Raw genomic sequence first — 23,775 nt, forward strand, 5'->3', positions numbered from 1 at the left:
TTTACTTACACAAAAAAACACGCAAACCCAAGAGTACTGTAATGCGACATTTTATTTGTGATGTAGAGTGAAAATATACATGTTATTGCAATGTAGTAATCAAAAGCATACAAAGCAACGCTAATATTTTAGTAATTTCCAGTCACATGTATTGTCTGGACAACACTCGCTCCTGTTAAATGTAATTAAATACGCCCTTCATGATGTTATTCCTGTAAATACAAAACGTTTGATTGGAATGTGACATTTCTCCAGTCTGTGCATTACGAAATAAGCAGTAAAACATACAAATTAGTGGATAAATACAAAGTGTACAAGCATCATGTCCATTATGCACTAATTACAGTACATTTCAGCTTATTATTTCTCTATTCTCTCATCCCGCAAATAAACATCACTCACTATCACACTAACTCTTTTGAGTTTTCAAAACTAGACCGTTCAGAATTCTTACACGTGGTCGGTCACCGGCATGCAGTCACTTCAGAATCGCCAACCGTTGCTTTTGAATTCTCAAAAACATTAATGTGAGAAGTTAATGTGTTGAATGGAAGTAGAATTACTTATCTATTAAACCACAATTTAAGTGCGTGGGAAATGCGTCTAAACTACTCACAGGACACATTTTGCCACTGGTCAACTTAGCATTATTTCTGAGCGTTTTTACCAAATCCGGAATGTCAATTTGTCATCTGTTGCTGCAAAAAATATTAAGCCTAACCACAGTTATAACGGAAAGCAATGCCATGAAGATGACTAAATATATTAAGCCTTTTCACGGAATTGCTCGTAGGTTTTATGCAGCTCTGCCATATTAATATTTTTGATTTAAAAAAATATATACGTTAAAATAAATGTTAATTTAAGTCCAAAAAACTCTCCAACACCTTTTAATTTTCTTTATTTGTTCACCCTGTAACTTAAGACCATGTAATCTAAAGTTGCTTTAATAAAAAAAAAACTTTCCTGGAATGGCATAGCCCATTCAGTTCCATTACTGTGCTTGTTGGAGACAATACCAAAAGTCTATTTAGATCCCTGTATTATTCTTTTTACAGAATCCCTAGATGCATTATATCCAACGTTAGACACATTGAATTCACAGGAAAGTTCTACCATGAATCTTCATGCAATTGTGCAAAAATATAATACCAATGTCACACCGAGTAGAACAATTATTTAAGAAGTGGATTAACATAAATGTTATTAAAAACGTACTTAACTCTCAGATCAAATTGAATGTTAAAGTGTATATGAATAATGATTCCAAATGTGAACAGCTCCATAAGACACTCGAGAAATTACTTTGCCTTTTGATAAACATATGAAACTACATACCATATTGCCTTCCTTGTTGGGATAGCTTAATCTCACATAAACAGTTGAGGATGTATTAATTTTTTTAAATGTAATTTATGTACGCACGATTATGAGCTTGACAGAATTACGCCGAACTTAACATTTTAAAATGCTTGGTTTGTTATACTTTAAATCGGAATAGTGACTCTGAAAGGCAAGGTTAATGTTTGAGCAATACAACTTTTATTAAGGAGTTACCATTCCAAAAATATATGGGTCAGAGACAATTGCTTCCCCAACAAAAGAGAAATGTGGTTGGAGCCTGAATATACCTCGATAAATCTACGCATAAAAATTATATGGTACGATTACATTCCAAACACTTGTTTTGTCTGTTAGCCCGAATAACCTTTTTACCCATTTGTAAATAAGAAAGCAACTCAATTATGGTGCATTAAGTCGCACACGATGCAAATAAATCGGCAGTACAGCATTCCAACCCGAGTTCGGGTTTTACCGCGTGTTGTTCTGCATTAGTGTCCAACGTTTTGTTCCACATACTGTGACCTTTTCAGTTAAGCACTTCAGTTAAACATTTTACATCGTGCCAAACAAAACTCGGTAACAACCCGAAAACGGATTTGTAGCTGTACAGCAAAGCCATTAAGACCAAACAAAGTAAATCTACAGTATTCATACCTCACTCGGTGTAAGCAAAACACACATGCCGTGCTGGTAGAAGTTTAGGGATATTTTACACAATGCCTAACGCGGGAAAATGAGTGCGCTATACGTACAAGTACATTATACAGCCACCATCAAAAAGATTTCAGCTGAAGTGCAATATGGGCACGAATAAAAAAATATGTTAATCGTTAAAAAAAAGTACTTGTGGAAAGTTGCACGATTTCCAAACGTCATCTGAGCATGCCACGACAAAACCTCCTGGTGAGAAGAGCACATGTGTTTCTGAATCAAGTACTGGTACAACCCTTGGCAACCACAGATATGTCCTTCTTGCCAATTCATTCCCAACTACAAACTCTTTACTCGGAAGCAAAACGTGAATTTCCCTATGATAAATTCAAGCATTTAACTGTTATTGTCCACAGATCCAAATGCAAGCGATGTCAATAAACGGTAGACAGACGAATGGCAAGTTATAAATAAAAACAGCCACCACAGAGCAGACAATGTATTGTACGCCAGAAACATTTACGCATTACACACTGGAATGGTTGTTTTAAATATTAAAATGGAATGTACATAGTTAATGGTTAATATGAATGTTCAAGTTTGGTATGAAATCGCAATGAGGTAACGTTCACACGATGAATGTTGATGGCTTGGATGGATTTGTGTAAAAAAACGATTGGGTGATGTACACGCCTCCACTAATTGAGTGTCCGTGTTACACGTCTACTCACTGACTGTCAAACTGTAGCTCAAGACACCTTACAGACTCTTATAAATTAAAGTGTCAAAACAAGCGTCAAATACCAAACCTACACAAATGAAAGTTCGCTGTTGCTAGCTTCCATCGCTGAGATACAGCAAAAAAGAATGTCGATGTTGCCCGTTTCCACAAAATATAATTTACCATGTAATGAGCTTGACCCGGCTTTTAGGTTTAATAGCTACAGTGACCTCGATTCTGGGTCAATTTGTCCAAGGCATTTAATGATAACTGTGTGCAACAATCATTAACTTCACCGTCCACGCGGCTACACACACACAAATACAGCATCACTCTCCTACCACAATGGTCATTCTTCACATTTGAGTCATGGCATGCAGTTGGCCCTTATCATACACAGAGGATGCCACAACGAGATCCCATTAATGTCCACTGCTGACTCTTAGGCACCCAGCTAAAATCAGTCCTTGAACGAAAATGCAGTTCTACTCCACAGTGTAAACTCTATTCCCTCACATTTAAGCAAACTTGCTTGCTGGTAAATAAAATAGGTACGCCTGATTACCGTATGGGTGAACAAAGCTCACTATGGCAAGCAAGGTGGGCGGCCAGGAGACAGATGGCTCTGGATCATCTCTTGCGCACCACCCTCCTTGACATCACAGGAGCAACAGACACTTCATATCTGTAAACTCACCAAGTGTATAAGTGCTGCCACACGAAAGCCCATTTATTACATTTCACGACAACTCGGCTCGCACCTCAATGCAAAAAGCCAAATTGATCACCCAAACAATTCCTCTATGCAGCATTGAGCCAATGTGAGGACACGTCTTCCCACCGGCTACTACTACCTAGGGTGCATCCATGACCAGCAGGACACAAACATTTTACGTAAAGCCATCGGTCTACACTACATGCAAGAAAATATAGCCAACCATAGAAAACATATCCAACTGTGTGTCCATAGCTAGTTGTGCTGGTGTTAAATCACATATAGCCGTGGTCTTTTGAATGAGACTGCGTCATTTATAGCGGTTAATACCCATCTACGTACTCTGCTGCGTTTCACATTATATACATATGACAGATTATTTGTACGCTGGTCAATGGGGATAATTCAGTATTGAGAACCAAAACCTTGAATATTTTACTTGGCCCATGGTGAATGCAAGCTACAAAATATAACACAATTTTAAAAAATACCCACTCTGATCAAATACAACCTAGGGGCGGGGGGGGGGGGCTAACGAGTCCGGCACAATGAGTACAAACGCCCTTTGAGAGGCACTCGCCTGTGCATGCGTGTACATAACATCTGTAATACAACAATACGCAATATTCCCGACTCCTTGTGTCCAGCTGCGGGGCTCTGCGCGTGTGCCGCTCTGCCCGATACCGCGCCACATCCTCGCTTGTAGCGGCGCAGGCACCGCCGCTGCCTCCGCCGCACCGGCTTCAGCAGGACACGCGGGGCGCGGGAGCTGCCGGGCCCCCACTTGTCGACAGGTACTTGTGCACAATGTGATCGGCGTAGCCCTCTTCCTCGGGCGTCAGATGGGTCGGCGGCGAGCCTGCGCGCACACGCAAACAGAAGATGAAGACCCTCCGTATGAGCCTTTAACAGACTGTTGGGGGCAAATGCTGTTAGTGAGCAGCGCTCACCAACAGCACCTCGCCCGGCCGCCTTTGTCTCCCTAGTGGCGATGTTTACACACTGTACTAGGTACTCATTTGAGGCCGAGTCGACCTCGGAGAGGCCCAGGACCGGTTCAGAAAATCGTCACTATTCACAAACGTGCGATGCGTGGAGCACTTCAAATTTTTTTTCAGAATTTGAATCTATATTTATCCTGGAGGAATCCAATGAGCTATAAAGGTCTTTTTCGCAATGTCCAATAGAGGCGGGTCGGTCAGAAAGTTACAACAAAAACACAATAAAAAAAACAATCGGAGTGCAAAGTATAGGAAAGGTAAGCAAATCACTCAAAATAAACTAAAACGAAACTATTTTTTTATTTTACTTGTATGCACCGTCAACATGTAGCATGTTCCTGTGCGATGTCGCGGTGACGCGAGCGTGTCACGACTTGCCTTGCTGCTGCACGTAGCGCAGGAACGAACGCCTACCCGGCATATCTTCTCCTTCTACCTGCAGAGCGGGGGCGACGGTTAGGGCACGGGTAAACTCGCAGCTACGTTGCTTTCCTGTCTCCATTGCCCCTTGATGTGACGTGCGATTTGCTCAACATTCTCTACTGAGTGGGCATGTTTGCGTGCAGTGCGAGCCAATTAACGCTAAAGATGCCACGCAGTTTCTCCCAATTGCATCATCATTTCAGTACATTTGCGTTCGGGGGTAGGTGTACGTGCATAATTACATGATCGTATGTGCATGTATGTGTGTCTCTGTGGGTTTACGTATGTGTGTACATATACCATGATGCTGTTGGGCTGGCCCGAGTTGTGCGGATCCACATCCTTAACTTCAGCCAATGGCTCGCCGCAGCTGTTCAGCACTTCCCTGCACCAGAGTTAATTTTACAGCAAAGCACACTGACAACGACGTAAAGCATCTCGGCGACAAAAAGACAAGCGGGAGCACTTACTGAGGAGCAAGCGAGCCGGGCTGCCTGTACGTCGCCGCGTTCCCCCGAGCGTCTCCCTGCTGCTCGTCATCCGAGAGGCCAGACGGCGCGCACTCCACCGAGGTCACCAGCGACAGCCAGTCGTCATCCCGGGGCGGCCGCGAGCCACTCTCCTCTCTCTTCCGCCACCGCTTGCGCGAGCCGCTCGCGTGCGGCGCTGGCCTCCCTCCCGATGGCGGCGGCGGGGAGTCGGACAGACGGTCGTGGCGCAGGCAGGCCGACGGAGCGGCCAGGGAGCCGGACACCGGGTAAGGCAGCTGCTCGGACAACGGGTCGGACGCGGAGCCGAGCCCGGGGACGGAGGACTTGTTGGCGGACGGAGAGCGAGAGCGCCGAGCGGAGAGCGAACCGACGGCGGGGCGGGAAGCCTGCCATGACGACGGCGCAGAGAGCGGGCGGGACGGGGAGCCAGAGCGCAAGCGGGCGACGGGAGCGCTGCGGATGGACGCGTGCCCGTCGTCCGACGCACCCAGTTCGCTGGACGAGCTGTAGCAGCGATGAGTCGCGTCGGCCAAACGTCTCAGCCGAGCACACTGCTCCTCCAAGTGACTTCGCTCTAGCGAAAGTGAGGGCGCGGTAGACAAAAGGCAAAGGTGATTGAATAGTAAAATGATTAAAAATAGATACTTGAAGTTCAGTTTGTTGTAAATTGGGACAATATTTGAGACAATCGAATTATCCTTTGTCGTGCCACGCCCGATACCTGCAAGAAGGTGGTCGAAAAGAGGCAGCGGAGGCTTTAAGGAGCAGAGTAAGGTGGGAGGCAGAAGAGAGCAGAGCAAGCAGTAGAGAGAAGGGAAGGCGTCCGGAATGGCTCAAGCAGGAACCAGAGGACCAGCCAACACTTGAGGGAGAAGAAAAAGGACAAAACAGCCAAGATTTACGCCAGAACCATCTACCAAAAAGTGATAAAAGGAAACCTTTGCGTGCAAAGCAACCATACTAATGAGCCACTTGGGTGTTTTTCCACTGCAGAAGGCGAGCCGTGTCACTGACGTCACGCGCAGTGAACGACTCGAGATGCAAACAGAAGGCACGGTGGCGCTGCGTCCCCGGTGTACGGAATGACATCACACGGAGTAAATGCATAATTAGCGCCGGCCCCCTGCCCTTGCTTGGCCGAGCATGAATCGGATGTCTTGCGAGGCCAGCGTATCAAAGTTTGGTTCCGGTTCGTCAACTAGCCAGTGGAAAAGCACCCGCAAAGGGGAAGGGGGGCCTTGCGCTGGCCCGGCTCGGGTGTGCCAGTGGAAACGGGGTGCGAAAGGCCACGGAGACGAGGGGGCCGCGTGCATCAGACGCGTACCGCTGTCGTCCTCGCTGGCTGTGGCGCGCGCTCCGCCGCCGCCCAGGCCGTGCGAACCGACGCGCGCCGCGTACTCCACATCCGAGAGGAGCTCGGCGACGGAGAGCGGCAGCGACGGCGGGTCCGGGCGCCGGCTCAGCTCGGCCAAGCGCTGGCCCACACGCTCGCTCAGGCTGAGGTAGTCCCTGGGGAACCAGAGCGGCGCGAAGGCGACGCGCGTCAGCGGCGGTCGTGTTTTGGACGTGTGGTGGTGGTGTACGTAATTAGCTGCTGTGGAGGTGGGAGTCGGGCGAGGGGGAGGTGCAGCCTCAAGCAGGGATAAGTGTGGATAACTTCTCTATTTCACGATGCTAGATTGCAGACGCAGGGTAATGCGCACTGCACTTTGAGCATTCTAAATAGATTCTGTCTCATTGCATGACACCGATAGCAATTGGAGATTTATATATTTTATGCTAGAAGTTTGAAAATTGTTAGTGATGTGAACAATTAAGGTGCCATATATTAAGACTATCAAGCCTTAATTGAATTTACAAAGTGTTAAAATACAAGTGTCTCAAGGCCATATACATAGTAATCACATAAAAGAAAAATAAACAATAATAAAACATCAGAAACATTAGTTGGGCAAATCATGTTGCAGTGCGACAGCAGGCACAAGCCGCCGTCTCAAACACCACAGCCCTCTCACTAATAAATGCCTGGACTCCAGTGTGCACATCTTACAACAGACACATAGGAACAATGACTCGCATTTACAGGACTCCCCTACCTGTGCAGCGTCTTCATCTCGAGCTGCAGAAGGTCGCGCTCTTTCTCCACCGTGTGCAGGCACTCGGTGAGAAGCCCCCGCTCCTCGGCCCAGCGCCGCACTCCGGCCTCCAGGGCCGCGTGCGCCCGCTCGCTATCGCGCAGGCGCTGCGCTCCGGAGCCTGCCGACGAGAGCCGGTCTGCGCGGGAGCGCGACGAGCCATCCTCGCTCTCGTCCGGGTCCTCCGGGGCCGCCCCCCGCCTCGCCTCGTGGGCCCTCAGCGCCGCCTCCAGGGCACGGTTCCTTTCGACGAGCGCCGCTCTCTCGCTCCTCCACTCCGCCTCCACGTCGCCGCTCCCGTTCGGCTTTGACCGCCGTGACGACGGTTTCAAGGCCTCGAGCTCGGCGCGCTGCTGCGCGACGATCGTCTCCAACCTGCTCTTGTCCCTCACCAAGTCGTGCATCTCCTCCTTCCAGTCGCTCCCGTAGCTGTCGTCCGAGATTTGCCGGATGGCTTTTGAACGCTCGAGGTCAGCCTGCAAGCCTTCCAGCTCTCTTCTCTGCTTGGACACCAGCTCTTCCATGAACTGCTTTTCGCTTTCCAATCGGACGTTCTCTTCGGCCAATGCCATTTCACTCGGAGGCGTGCTCCTGCCCACCTCGCCTCGCTGAAGCCGAATTCGCACGCCCTTCAGCTCCTCCCTCAGCCGCATTGCCGAACTCTCCAGTTTGCGCTTATCCTCAAACGACCGTGCCCTCTCTTCGGTCAGAATCTTCACGTCCTTCTTCAACAGATCCACCTCCTGCTGCGCCAGCTCCTTCTCGGCCTTCTTCACGCTGAAGCTCATCTCCAGGCGCCGTGTCTCGCTCCTCAGGCCCTCAAGGAGGTCCAAAAAGGTCTGCCGGTCCTGCATGTTCTGCCTTCTCTCGCTCTCCAGCGCCTTGGCGTGCGCACGAAGGTCCTCAAACCTGTGGAGCAATGCCTTGAGCTCCTTGAGGTAGGCCCTGTTCAGCTTTTCCGTCTCCGCTAAGTGGACTCTGACGCTCCGCAAGTCCTGCTCCAGTCTCAGAGTCTTCCTCAGCAACTCCGCGTGCTCGCCCTGCATGGCTTGCAGGATCTGGTCCTTCTCCACCACCACGTGGCCCAGAGCCTTATTCTCCGTGTCCAGTGAAGTCAACTTTTGCGCGAGGTAATTGCGGGAGTCCTCGAGCCGTTCCACCTCGCTTTTGTTCCGCGAGAGCTCGCACCTCATCAGGCTCACCTCGTCTTCCTTCGTCCTTTCCACCTCGTCGACGCGCTTCTTCACCATGTACAGCAACTCCTCCCTCTCCCTCCTCAACTCCTTTACCTGCTCCACAAGGCTCGTCACGAGCGTGTCGCCTGCAACAATGCCGCTGTCGTCAGCCCTCTCCTGTGTAACGTCGCCCCTTTTGCTCATGCTCAGCGGCCGCAACCCTCGCCCTTCAAACGCACGGCCCAATCGGAGTTCGTCCGCATGATTCTCAGACGTGGAATGCTGCTGCAGCCCGTCACTGCGCTGAAGCTGCATCTTCACGTTCGCCCCTTCCAGTGACATCACCGATTTCTTAAGCCTGTCCACCGTCTCTTCCAGCTCCGAGATCCTCAGCAGCTTCTTGTCCCCGAGGCTCCGCCGTGGCCTCACCGGGTGGCCCTCGTCCTCGGCATCGTCCGCGGCTTCGTCGCTCCCGCCGACGCTCCCGCCGACGCTCCCGAAGCCCCTGAGTTTATGCACTTCCTGCACAAGCAGCAACTCTCGCAGCTGCGACTTCTCCAACTCGTGGCGGAGGAACGCGCCCAGCAGGCCGATGCGCTCCAGCGCGGCCCACAGATCGTCCGTCGCCGCGCCCCCTTCGGCGCCGGCGGTCTCCAGGGGACTGCGGTCCCCCGCCACCTCCACTGCCGCCGCCGAGTCGCCGCTCGTTGACGCGCAGTCGCACTCCTCCGAGGAGGTGGCGGCGCCGCGGGACGAAGGGCGCGACGATGTCTTGGCGCTGCCCTCGGCCACCCCGGAGAGATCGTCCGTGAGCAGACACAGGCTCATCCTGTCTACGAGCCGGCTCACGTTTTCCGAAACGCTGAGGCTCTGAGCCGTGCTCTCGCCCGGTAGTTTTTCCGCCTCTGCGGTCTTGCCCGTCAATTTACAGTGGGCCTTCAAAAACCAAAAAACAACACGCAACAGTAAAGACGTGCTCATTCATTGTCAGGGCATTTTCTTTACTCCAGATAAAATGTCTTCCATATTAAGTTGAAATAAACAAATGCTTTCAGTTAAACTTGTTTTAATATCATCCACAACCGAACCTGTTGCTTTCAATGTAATTATATACTACTGAACATAAAGGATAACTTTTGTACATGGAAATATGGGAACCAATATCGCAGATCCTATTATCTGCAGGGTTGTCTGGAATAATAGTCATCTTACCCACTTGGTAAATATTGCGAAACCTGTGGATAATAGGATAAATTTGGCTCACGACTCCTTATCAGCAGCACTTTAAAGGCAAGTTTCTGTATCTCCGGGTGAGCAGAGATGGTGTGTACAGAGACATAGACAGACGTGGAGACAGACACACAAACGTGTGCTAGAGTACATTAATCTCTCAACTCGTGTACTGTACGTGTTAGTTGTCCCTCTCAGTTTCTCCGTCTGTCTTTATGTGCATGTCTCCGTGTTTGTCTCCGATCTCTTTGTGCCTCCCTATCTTTGTTTATGTCGTCGTTTTGTGTGCGACGCTTTGTCTGTCTTTCAGTCTCGCGAGTATGTGCATCCCCCCCTGTCCTTCATTCCTCCGTGTCTATGCGTGTCTGCATTGTCTCGTGATCAAAACAAGTGTCAGCTGTGCACTTGCTTTATTCAAGGAATATTTTAAAATCATGGATAACCAGCTGCTATTAAGAGTAATGTGCAGCACAACTCCTCTTATCCAAAAAAAAAAACTCACGAGAATTAGGAAGCTGCTTCGCTATGCATTATGGGCAGGAATAGGGGCGAGGGAAAATAGGATCATAATAATAAGAGTTTCCAGGAACCTTACAGCTGCAGCAGATAATAGGGGTCAGGGGTAATAGCACCACATACAATACGAGTTATGTTATTATTTAAATCGCGTGTGTAAGAATAGATTATTTATTATTTGTGCAAAATTAAGGTAACTTATATGCAAACTGTTACCTGATGAACATAAATAGGTGGAACAACACGATACAGAGACAACACAAAAGACAACAAGTGGAAGGAGCAAGGGGAAAGAAACGAATTAGTTGGTGGGACAATGCAAGACTCTCCATCTAAATGATGAAGATCACAAACGGTGAACATCAACTCCCAGTTACGACGATCATACTTGGTAAACTGGCCAGGTGGCTCAGCGGTCGAACAAGCGGCTTGCAATTGGAAATTCGTGGGTCGACTCGACCCATCGCCCTTTCGGGGTCGATAAAATTAGTACCACTGTCGAGAATTCAACAGTGGTTGTCGTATGGATACTCACCCCCGCCATATGAATGTGGAGCTTCCACCGCTGGCTCAGGGCTGTGCAAAGGAGCCGAACGCGTGAGCAAGGAAATAACTTTTGATGCCTTCCACCAAAAACACAGAAGAGTTGCCCCTGTATCATTTTACCCCAGTGTGGGCCGCACGTGTCAAGCGCGGGGCCTTACCGAGGGCAGCAGGGTACTGCTGAATGCAGGGTGCTGGCTCCTCCTGTGCCCAGGGGGGCTCTGGGGACTGTCGTCGTTCAGGCCCCCGCTGAATAACTCGCCGATCTCCACTTGCACCTGTGCCCCCGTTCACAAAACACACGGACCTTCTCGAGCCGAGCCACGCAGAAACACCGCAGGAACAATTCATCCATTCCCCAAATCGCATTGCGACGTCGACTGCTGGGAGCACGCACCCATTTGCGCTCGACACCGACATGCAGCGGCAGAATTAGAATATGCCTTGGAGAGAATTCCAACAGCTGAAGCCAGGAATAACGGGCCATCTGTGCAATGTAATCTCCAGTGTCATTTGTGAATAGTTTGTTCAACTTATAGCACCGTACTTACATCTGCAGACATAAATAAATTAACACATGTGACAAGCCTTCATACATTTAAATGTAGTTGAGCGATGTTCAAAGTCATTTGTGAACCCACTGCTGGATAACAGCTTCTACCACATCATGTGGATTATGGTGGGGGTTAATTGACCATACTTCACCACGCTGGTCAGTGCGAGTATGTAAAGGCAGGGAGCAGATGTGAGAGCATGTAGATTTAGTACAAAAATGCATGTTTCTGCACTGCCCTCTGCCGTCAATCACATAACCCTACATCACGATGACAACTTGTTTGTGCAAGACGGTCACCAATCCAATTACTATCCAGGCTCAACACTGCTTATCTTACAATCTCCGATGAGAGCGGGCACATGCCAGGTGACTTGCTCGCAGCCTTTTATCCATTAAGTTCTACCCATTACTGTTGTCCAGACCAAAAATATATATATATCAGTTGTTGCACACGTGGAATAAACAACAGCATGACCTTAAAGTTGAAGGACATGATAGGAAATTGTGGAGAATGAATGGATACAGACACAAATGCTTGCATGCAGGTGTGAAGGGGCTACCAGGGAGATGTGATGGAGGGTTTGTTCCCGGAGCTCCTCAAAGGAACTCAGCTGATGCTGCAGAGTCTACGCACAGCAAAACACAGCAACGCACACCAACACCGTCCAGTGTTTAGAGACACACCGATTCTACAGCAGACGCACAGCACTGCAGATGATGTCGTGTATAGAAGTCAGAAAACAACAGACCTTAGTTCTCAGGCGAGGTAGTTAACATCTCGCCACGGAAGTGAGATGTTAACTACCCGACAGGTATACAGGAGGTCGTGGAATTCCATTGCGACCATGACGCTTGTATATTTGGAGTTTGCGTCTCTCTCTTCCCGTGGTCGCGTGGATTTTTATCCGGGTCCTCCGGTTTTTCACTCCGCATTTAGAATCAACAAGCGTTTAGAGTATTTGGCTGCTATAAATGTCCACGTAATAAGCCACTTTGTTGAGCTATCATTTGTGGCCCGGTCACTTCTGAAAAAGAGCTATACAGCTCAATGGGCCTTAACTGGTAAATAAAAAGAGTTCAGTAGTTTAGTTTTCAATAAATGGGCAATAGTAATTCCATGCGACGTCAATGTGTGTGCAAATGTGCCCATCGGTGTGTTACGTCACACAACTGTGCGAGGTAAACTACTTGTCTATTGCACATAAAATATTTATTGTATCCAAAAGGAATTAACATATAACCATTGGTGGACATGTGATGCGGACCAAGGGGTAGTTGCATGCAATGTATGTATCTATTGGCTAAGGAGACAAGGGGTCTGGGTGCTACTCGGGGTTTATTGTCGTATCAAAGTACACATGATGACCATTGTACCTCTTGAGATACAAGCGAGAGGGTCATTCAGAATATTCGAAGCCGAATATCGAGGCAAATACAACAGACCATTGGGCGTACAGGTTCTAAAAGTCCATGCCGAGTCCACTCAAACAACCAGGGTGAAATATTCTACGTTGCCTTGTTCCTTATTTATGTTCAAGCTATCAAGAGTTAAACCATAAATGGATGGTGAAAATAAAAAAAACGTCGTGGCCGCCTGAATTTTTTTACGTGAGAAAATGCCGAATGGAAGGGTTTTATTTTACGAACACACATTGAGAATGCGCCATCATATTTTTTTATGAAGTGCAATTGTCAACAATAACCATATCAGATATTAGTACGTCTAATCGGCATAATCATTGGTTCACTGCAGCTCAAACACTTAGTCCTATAAGGCGTGCGGTAAATGTTGTAGATAGCCATGTGCTAAGCATTTGAAGGCCTGAAGACCGGAATCAGTAAGTTTGCCGACAATGTGTTCAGGGAGGCAGTTCCATAGCCGGCGAGCAGAGTGAAGGGAGCTTTTGTCCAGGGAGCAAAGTTCTGGCAACTGGGGGGGGGGGGGGGGGGGCGGGGGACAAGGGCGTTACAAGATGCGCTACAGAATCATGTCGTGGCAGGAAGTCTCTTGAAGTCGAGTTCGGCTAAGGGGCGGCCTGGGACTGCGAAGAAGAGGAAAACATCAAAGCTGTGAAAGACGTGGTTTTTGGAAGACCGCCATGGCACGGTTCGCCGACACCTCGTGGAAAGAATATTACTTGATCATTTGGGAATGAACAAATTGTGCGTGCATGTTGCGTCCCCCCGTGATGTGCCCGATATGTTCTCCTGACAATATGGACCTGATGAAAGCAAGCTGGAACACGTTGAAGAGGCATATTATTAACAGTGATGAGAACTGGATGGTTATTATTGGCGTTTAAAAGTAGTTTTAGTTTCATGTGTGTATGTTGAACTTCGTTCGCGCCGTACGCAGCCAACCGTGCTAAGCGGAGGTGCGGGGGAAGGATCGTGTATGTACTTTTAGAATGTGAGAAAAAAATAGTTTTTTGCATCACCCCCATACATTACCAATTGCAGGCTTACAAGGTTTTGAGTTTTCTTATTAAGGCATCTGCACTACGTATGTTGCAGTCCTAGTTAGTTCCGATTGCTTTAGATAATCAACAGATACATTAGCTCAACAACATGATCTGAGATGGTTTGCTTTGAAGCATCTGCTCAGGATTAGAGTTCTGAGCCCAAGGGTCAAGTGAATCCCTTCATGCCCTTTAATGCTAGTTACTCATCCAAGAAAGCATCACCGAGTCTTAAGACTATTTTATTTTACATTTGGATGTTTGGCCAATTCCAATTATAAGTGTTTGGCATATAGAAGGAAGGCAATGTAGCCAGATAAATCCCCATGCTTGATTCAAACCGTGTCTGTACCGTCATCCGCTTAGCCTACAATGAGAATTCACAAGCAGTCTCCCTTAAAAGTACTAACAGGCATCAATGTAGAAATATCACACAGGCTCTCTTCCAAGGACTAAGATCAATAAATATTGAACGCATTTAAGGTGTTTGGTTCCAAAATACTAAGCTTGCACCTCTGATTAGCACGGTTGGCTACGTACGGTGCGACACAAGCAAAAGAAGATCACTGCCCAGAAACAATCAAGATTTGGGATTCATTGGGGTGAAATGGGGTGTCCTGGACAATGTGGTTCCCACAGCAGAGCTGACGGAGGGAGCTGCATCGAGACAGTAAGGAAGCACCTACTGTGATGGTGGACTGTGAGCGAGCCTGCTGGTCCAAAAGCGTCTCCAGAGGTGAATCTGGAATAACACAATGAAAGCCAATACTGATATTACTGTACTCGTGCCATATTGTAATAATAAAAAGGCGTACAGCTGTACGCCTTTTGGCGTCATCTGGTCGAGCACCAATTGGGTCGAGGCTCAAAAGAAAGCCGTCCCTTGGTGCGGACCAATCAGTTTCAAGGACAATGCATCATATACTATCATAGTGTGTTTTTTGTTTGCATTTTGACTGCAGGTATTGTGGTTAATGCAGACATGAATCCTTGTAAAAAAGGTTTAAGTTTTGTTGGCAGAAAAAAGGGGAAAAACCCTATTATTAAATTTTGGTACTGGCAAAGGCGGTCTAATGATGTAGATGATCGTGCCATATTATTAACTGCTTTGTGGATGTAGACTAATCAGCTTTTGATTAACTGGAAATAATACATTCTTGCACGCACAATTCGATGTGCACATCATGAGCATAAGAATCTATTTGGTGGGACAATTCACCCTCTTGCAATGCAAAGAACTGTCACGATTCAGTGTAATTGTTTGAGTCAATCGATTATTTAATCTATCACAGGAGTTAAGGTATCGGTTTCTAGTGACCAGTGGGGATCATGTTAAGTCACGACACACAAGATGGACAAACCGTCAGGAATGAGGATCGCCACGGTGATGAGATGTTAACTACCTCGCCTGATATGCAAGATAGTCATGGGCTCGACCCTGACGCCCGTATATTTGGAGTTTGCATGATCTCCCGGATGATCACGTGGATATTTCACCGTGTTTTCCCCACAACATTTAGAAACATGCGTTGAGAGAATTTGGTTGATATAAATTTCCACATTATAAACCACTTCATTGAGTAATCACTAATGGCCAGGTCGCTTCTGAAAAAAAAGAGCTGTATAGCTCAATGGGCTTTACCTTGTACAAGTAAAAAAAAAGAAATATTACCTGGGTCCCAGTCTCGATCGATGACGGGCGAGCTCATGACGTGCGTCTCTCCGACTGCTGCTCTCGAAACACCATTCCTGCGTAGAGACGACAACGTTCGCTCTGGATCACATTATGCAACCGTCTCCAAAAGCACTCCCAAGTGGCACTACTTTCGTACGTACGATATGCCCTATGCTGACGACACAGCAAGGAAAGTTTTACAACAACGGCAGCTCCAGTATTCAGCTTCCTTTCTTCATTATTAAAGAACAAGCCGTTTATTATTGCCAAAGGGCTACGTTTGGTGATTTGTTGCACTTTGTAATGTTCCACAGTTGTGGGAACTGGTATCAGAGTGAGAGAAAAACAAAGGTCTCACTCATTGATTCTATGTATTGAAACGTTTGTCTTTAAAGCTAACCTGCATACTACACAGCAGCAAATTGGACCATGACATAGAATAGTTTTATTAAGTTTCCCTGTACAGACAATGCACCGAATGTATCTGCAAGGCTTGGTTTGGTCTACACAACTGTACTTGTACACTTTCCTATGAAAGCAGCATCACTTTGAGCAGCAGACCCTTGTCTTACAGAAGTCAGTTATTCATAACCGACCCTTCTGTCGACACAAACATGTGATGCTGCCACAAATTCAAGCTGCAAGGCAAAGCCCTGAAAACTGGGCTGCAAGCAGTTTGAAAATGAAATGGTCAGCATGTTTCTCTGCGGCATGAAAATAAAGCTTCAACATTTATCTAAGGCATGTATAAAAAGTCAGGATGAAATTGATTATGTTCACAGCTCATTAAATATTCATTTCGCACCTTTGATTAGCACTACTGGCTAGGTGCGGTGCGAAAGAAGTTCAACATAAATACGTACATACAAATGGAGTGCATATCATCATCATCAATCAACCAATTGACTGCTGGATGAAGGCCTTCCCAAGCCATCGCATCCCCCCCATGGTCCCACGATGCAACAATCAATCTAGCACCTGCGCACGAGTTCATCTCATTGCTCCATCCCCTTGGTGGGTGGCGTTCTCGAGGACACATTTCATCCGCTTGCTGCCACTCCATCATCATTTTTGACTATCAGCCATAGGGCTCACCTTTTACACACAATTGCCATTCAATGTGCTGGCTTTCTACTCACCGGCATGGAGGTGGTAATACAAGTAGCTTGCAGTGACGGATAAATATAGTTTGCGAGCCAATTTAAAGTGGCAGTCCTCATGGGACCATGGGCCATATTAAATTGTCGTGGGCCATAACCAGCCCACATGTCACAGGTTCTCCCCCTACCCAGTTTTACGGTTAAAGGTTGGACCATAACACAAGATAGGGATAGCACCTTGGGATAGCACCTTGAAAATGGAGGAATTGTGGTTCTCTGTAACAAAAACAAGTCCTAGGTGCAAAAAAACAAAGCAGTTGTTTTTAGATGGTGGAATTTTCAGATGTCACATGTATAGAATAAATATGGCCCTTCAAAGTATGAATTCGTGCATCTAAGAATCAATCATTTATAATATACACATTAATTATATAATGCATATTTAGGCAAAATTAAATTCATGATAAAGACCAAACAAGTTCGAACTAATGTGATAGTACAAATGAGTACATAAAACAAAATGAATGTGTTCTTGAATTAAATCACTACCCCAATTGATAATCATTAATAACAATGGAGAGGGGGTGAAGTTTATAATGGGGAAATATATATAGTAAAAATTATGACCTGTAAAAAAATTTGGTTGTAAAGCTATTGCACAACATTTACTAAATGCTAAACAACTGCTGCATGCAGCACAGTATTCAGGGCAGCTTAACCCACACAAGGTCAAAAGAAACCAAAAAATCTGAAAGGAATGCATCGCAAACTCATGGTAGTGATGCCCATGAGTTGATTTTGCTTCAATAAGAACTAGAATACATGGTGGATATGTGACTGCAACAGACCTGAAAAAACTATTAAGCAGCACAATATATGGACTGCCTGAACACACCCGTCACACGTTTTGTAGATACCCCAAAGTATTTCTAATTTCTATTTATCCTGGAAGCAACTAATTAACTCATAGCAGTGAAGATGATCTTAATGGTGCATTTTGGGGATTTCATATCAGTTAGGGTTACTGATACTGTACTTTATTTCCACAGTGGCGAGATGTTATCTCCCTCGCCTGGTATGCAGGAGGTCGAGGGTTCAATTCTGACCCTGACAATGTCTGTATATCTGGAGCTTCCACGTTCTACCGGTGGTCGCGTGGATTTTTCTCCGGGTCCTCCGGTTTTTCCTTCCACATTTAGAAACATGCCTTTAGAGTATTTGGCTGCTATACATTTCCACGTGATTAGCCACTTCGTTGAGCTATCAATTGTGGCCAGGTCGCTTCTGAAAAAGATCTATACAGCTCAGTGGGCCTTACCTGGTAAAATAAAAAGTTCAGTTTTATAGTTTGCAGCTAAAATAAGCCATTGTACCAAGTTACAACTCGTCACACAACATGGGATGGAGCAGTCGCTCCAACACGCAGGGAATCATCGCACAATTAGATGTCAACTTGCTTCGGAGGACCGTTCACCATAATGTATGTATGATGAACTTCTTTAGCACCATACGTAGCCAACCGTGCTCATCGGTGCGAATGGATAATGAATGGCGTGCAATCCCCACGGTATCTTAACGTCACCTAGATATTCACCTTTGCACACTCTCTAGTATTAATTAACTATTCATTTGGAACTTGCAGATGACAGTGAGGCAGTGGTTGCAGAGCTGTTCTCTGTCCAGGGCAGGTCATGGCACTCTCAAAAAACACAAACATGCGGTTTGTAAAAGGGATTTTTTTTTGCATTTCTCATCATACTTGAACTACTTTTAGCTTTCGAGTAATAAGTATAACGATTCACAAAAACATTTACAATAAATAGTTGTATGATGGTGATTGCTGGCTGACATCCTCAGAACGAAGACAACTCCCTGGCTGAAGGGGCAAAGTGTAAACCGGATCAAAAACTTGACTGTGAAGGTCAAACTTCAACTCACAAATGTCTAATATTTACACACAGATTACCAGTGAGTCAGATTCATCGCGTCATAATCAACTTAAGGCAGTAGTCTCATAAAAGCACGTTTCAAGCAGAGCTCTAAATGGTGTGTCGACGCAGGCAAGCGTGCGCGAAGCTGTTATTTTTGCATCTAGCTCATGTAATGGCAACGCGCCTGTTGCATATCCAAACTACAACCATTCTATGCACACATCTTAACTGCTGTCACCATGCAAAGTACCAGTACGCGACTGCCTGAAGCAGGGCGTGGTGGGTGGCACCCATCTGTACGGTCACAACGGTGCAGGATACTGAAAATGGGAACTGGACTAGTAGCAGAAATATTCAAGCAACACAATGTCGCATCTATGGTCAATAAGACTACATATATTAACACTTAAGAGGCCAACACATTTGTGTCGTTGCTCGACTTAAAATTAGTTCGTAAAATGTATAATGTTATCACAATTTAACAATAAGAACTAACATTTTTAAAATAAATGCAATTATTTTGGCATATGCTTTGGAGCATTTCCTATCGACAACAAAACCAGAGCAAAATCTGGATAAGAATACATTGCTTAAACTGGATAGTCCAGACTGACATAGCTGGACAGTGTCACCACTACAAGCACAAGGCTGTATCAAATCGAATTACTTATTTAGTGTTTACATGCTGGGTGAACACCAACGAGTACACGTATCTAATTTGAAGGTGCACTCATTGATGCAAGCTTTACACGGAGGATTAAATTACTCAATCTCTATCTTAGTGGCGAAGTGTTTACTAGAATTACACATACATGAAAACCAGACAATTTGCTTATGCATTAATGTATAACAATTATATTAAAACACTGATTCAGACATTGTGTATGACAGAAATGAGGATGGCAAGATGGATCTCTAGGAACACAAGAGTGGATGTTGAAATGATCTCGCACCGTATATAGCCAACCGTGGTAATCGGAGGCGCGGGGGAAGGATAACAAACTAAACACAAAGAAGTTCTAAAGAAATTAGTTTTCAATTCAGATTTAAGAGTGCATATCTCTGACTTCCGAATATCGGAAGAGCATTTCAGACGGCCGCAGAAGCACATCTGATATAGAGTGCGATACAGTGACCGTCTTTGTTCAGGATCAGCCAGACGAGGCACAGGGCAAGTGTGGTGTAACTAATCTCAGACGAGAAGAGAGAACGTTGATTCAGACGGTTGGGACAAGTTGTAGGAAGTGAGAAAAACCACGCTGGAAGCAGAAAATGGAAGCACCAGGGCAGACTGAGCAGCAAGGCCGAGGAAGAGGTGGTTTTAAGTGGTCAACCGAAAACGAAGGACTCCAATGGACGTGGAGATGGCCCAAGACACGAATAATTGGAGACAGAGCAGCAAGAGAAGAAATGGCTAACATGTTACGCTGTGGCACTGTGAATTGTGTCACCAGCAGTCACCATTACACTACACAACATGTTTTTAAAACCGGTCTCCCACGTAACAGGAAAACGCGTTTGGAATTTTGTAAGCGCCATGTTTTTGTTGGCAAACAATACATCTATCAAAGAATTAAGGGCGAGGGATATAGTCTGTCAAGGTGAATGGACGCACCATTACAGATACTGTACCGGTTTCACCTCTCATGTTGACGAACGGATACGTTTATTGACAACACTAAGTCTACAACCGACTGGAGCACATTGTAAATTTGCATGAAGAGTAACACATTACGATATTACTTGCTCCTTTAGCAAACGCTTTTGTTTCATGTTCATCACCTAACAAGCCTGCGGCACACTTCCAAAACATAATGTTTATCCCTCGTATAAATAATGAAACATAACTTAGCCATTGGCATTATTTAGATTCTTCTCTTCACAGCATGTTTGGCCTTGTCGGTTTTTGTTCGTGACAAATATATAATTTATAAGGACAAATGAGATATAATTTAAACAACTACTCTATACAATTGATATTGTGAATAGCCAGTAATACAGGTACACGAATTTATGGTTGAATAAGTTTAGACAATAATGTTACAGTGGATAATCACCATTCAATATTGTAATATATTTTCAATTACATCGTAACAAAGCGTTAACATGTATCCAATTCGTGCCAACGTAATATATTTCATTCAAACATTTGACAATGTACTGGCCAATAGTAGACCAGCTTAGACGTAACCACATATTGAAATCATTGATTGGGCTATTAATCTTTGCTAAATATTGTCGTGCGTCATATTACTCACACATTTTAACCACAGTACTGTCAAAGCGTGGCATACCTACAATAAGAGCAAAAACAATGGAGTGTTGTTAACTTTGATGATGGATAAAAAGATGCAGAGTGGATACTTTGGGGGGAAATGGATGACATGTTAGCCCCACGTTTGGCACGTTTCACCTGACAATGTTTTATTTTTCGATTTAAAGCTTTCGTGACTGCAGGGATTCATCTTCTTGGTTCTTTCGGTAAAGTCACTTAGAAGGGACATAATAAAATAATAAAAAACATAATAAAATAAAATTCTCACGACGTTTCGGCCACAACACAAGCAGCCGTCCTCAGGTGAAGAAACAGAGCGCTGTCTTTCCGACAGCTCTGTTTCTTCGCCTGAGGACGGCTGCTTGTGTTGTGGCCGAAACGTCGTGAGAATTTTATTTTATTATGTTTTTTTATTATTTCCCTTCTACGTGACTTTACTAACGATGTTTATCAAACCTCCGTGTGGGCAAACGCGCGGTTGTTCTGTAACATTTAAACATTTCGCGGTCCGACAGTGTTAGGATGAGACTTAAGCCGCAGAAGTCACCTCCTATGGATCAGCGTGAGAGACAGGCTGATCCTCGGCTGCTGGATTTCCCAGTGTTGTTACAGTACCGGGTGTTTAGGATTTAAGAGATACTCTTGGGGTTCTTTCGGTAAAGTCACGTAGAAAGAAAATAATAAAATAAATAATAGAATACGCCGTTTCGATTGCAACACAAGCAACCATCAACAGGTATAACTAAATTTGAGAGAGAGACAACACAGACACACAGAGAGAGACACACAACATACTCTCTGGTTCTATTCGGTAAAGTCACGTAGGTAAAAAATAACAAAAATCACGACGTTTCGGCCACAACACAAGCGGCCTTCAACATAGACACACAGAGACCCAAATGCCTCTGTGTCGTGGCCTTAAATAGAGAGAGAGGTGGGTCTGTTGGGGCAGCTGCCGAAAGAACCAAAGAGTAATAATTCCTGCAGTCACGAAAGCTTCAAATCAAATTTTGGAGAGAGTTTGTGTAGTTTTGTTATTCCTCCGTTGAATGAGCACGGACTCCAGTGATTTACTCTATTATGCTCCATAGTTTGGGTTGCATGGCCAGTCACACTTTGTCTTGTCTTTAATATATCTCTACGAGTGTCTATGTATCTCTCGGTGTCTCTATGGGTTTAGCATATGGTCCATTAGTTTGGGTTGCATTGGCACAAACGCACGACTGCGGTTTGCCTTTAGTGTTCTATTTATGAAGGGGATGATGTGCGCATCGGCCTGCCGATGCTTCGATGGTGTACCATCAACCGCACCAGAAAATTATACTTCATGTATTTCTGTAACACGGATAACAAAGAAAAAACGAACACAAACTGTTAATTTGTATACGTATAGGTGGAACGGAGGCGCAGTGGTGAGTGTACTGAACCCATCAGCGGCAACATGTTAACTACATCGCCTAGTAAACAGGAGCTCATGGGTTCAATCCCGAACCCTGCTGCTGTATATTTGGAGTTTGCGTGTCTCTCTCTCCACGTGGTCGCGTGGATTTTTCTCTGGGTCCCCCGGCTTTTCCTTCCACATTTTCGAATCAACGTGCGCGTTCAGAGTACTTCGCCGCTATACATTTCCACGCGATGAGCCACTTCGTTGAGCGATCATTTGTGATAGCCATGTCGCTTTTAAAAAAAAAAGAGCTACGTAACTCAGTGGACTTTACCTGGTAAAATAAAATAAAAGTTTAGTTTTAGTTTAGATTCGCCGCTGCGGCTTGCACCTCTACTGGTCCTGCCCCTCGTCGCCCTCTCTTCCCAACCCGGATCGACCGGCGTGGTGAAATATGGTCAAACAATCCACATGATTGAGATGGCATCTAGTGAAGTTCAACTGCGCTGTTGGTCCTTAACCAGTGGTGCCAATTCTATACTTGTGTTTGATAAATGACTACAATGGAAAGCCATCCATTCAACGATCCCTCAAAGGGTACGATCCTCATCACCGGCGTGGAAACACGAGCGGGTTGACATTCATGGCCCAGGAAGGGAATCTAACCAGGCGACTTTACCTTCCAGGCGCGTTAACACGCAGCAATAAACACATTTATAACAACAGGAACCAACAACAAGTTCACGAAGCGGCCGGGCGAAGCAGTCCTAAAGTTCGCCAAGGCAAGTTCACCTCGGATTCGCACGGTTGGTAACGTACGGTGCGAAAGAGGTTCAACGTAACAGTACTGTACAGACACAGCTGTGCGGCGTTGTAATCGGTGAACTTGCTACCTCGCTACGCAAGGTTCATCAACATGGTCCTTCATGGAAAACACAGAGCCCACATGAAACTGAAAGTGCCAAAAAGGAGCAGAGAGAGAGAGATGCTTGGGTTACACAGAAAGAGGAACACAGAGGTAGGTTGAGCGTGAAGCCTCTCAGCGTGAAGGTTCCCGCGGACTAAGGCGCGAGGTTCCGGGCAGGGCATTCTAGCCCAGCGACGGCCGGGCTAAGGCCGCTCCATTGTCCGTTGTAAACACGAGTAAACTTTTGCAAAATACACAACACAGCGACACGTTCTACCCATCGAACAGGCAACCACAACAACACGTACAAACTTTTAACCGGTCGTCACCTTCGCAACAGATTTCCTTCCACGCGACTGTGCACGGGACGATGGGGCCAACCCCTTTCCGGCCGTTGGTGTTAAATTATAACTCCTCTTCCTCTTCCGGAAGAACGAGGCGGTGTTGTTTTTTTTGTTACCGCCTCGCTCTCTTTTCTCTTCCGGAAGACCTCGACTTCAACTCGAACTCCCCCTCCCTCCAACCCTCCCTCCACCCCCCTCC

General features: G+C 45.9%; 1 protein-coding gene across 5 annotated transcripts; it reads right to left on the reverse strand.

The window, feature by feature from the left end:
• Positions 1 to 34: 34 nt before the first annotated feature.
• On the reverse strand, positions 35 to 23,716 carry LOC116950916 (uncharacterized). Of its 5 annotated transcripts, none has more exons than XM_032969085.2 (11): positions 23,541 to 23,716; positions 15,633 to 15,709; positions 14,647 to 14,702; positions 12,062 to 12,127; positions 11,107 to 11,223; positions 7,443 to 9,592; positions 6,671 to 6,855; positions 5,326 to 5,920; positions 5,156 to 5,240; positions 4,811 to 4,868; positions 35 to 4,290 (listed from the first exon to the last, which is right to left on the reverse strand). In XM_032969085.2, exons 2-11 carry the CDS (start codon positions 15,667 to 15,669, stop codon positions 4,175 to 4,177), a joined length of 3,465 nt encoding a protein of 1,154 aa, XP_032824976.1. In that variant the 5' UTR covers positions 15,670 to 15,709; positions 23,541 to 23,716; the 3' UTR covers positions 35 to 4,174. The 5 variants fall into 5 exon arrangements, with proteins under 5 accessions (XP_032824976.1, XP_032824975.1, XP_032824977.1 ...); XM_032969084.2 differs by having other exon boundaries at positions 23,562 to 23,715; XM_032969086.2 differs by lacking the exon at positions 12,062 to 12,127 and having other exon boundaries at positions 23,562 to 23,716.
• Positions 23,717 to 23,775: the final 59 nt, after the last annotated feature.

The sequence above is a fragment of the Petromyzon marinus genome, chromosome 41, assembly GCF_048934315.1.
Source record: "Petromyzon marinus isolate PM22_M1 ecotype Great Lakes invasive population chromosome 41, UKy_Petmar_22M1.pri1.0, whole genome shotgun sequence".
NCBI lineage: Eukaryota > Metazoa > Chordata > Hyperoartia > Petromyzontiformes > Petromyzontidae > Petromyzon > Petromyzon marinus.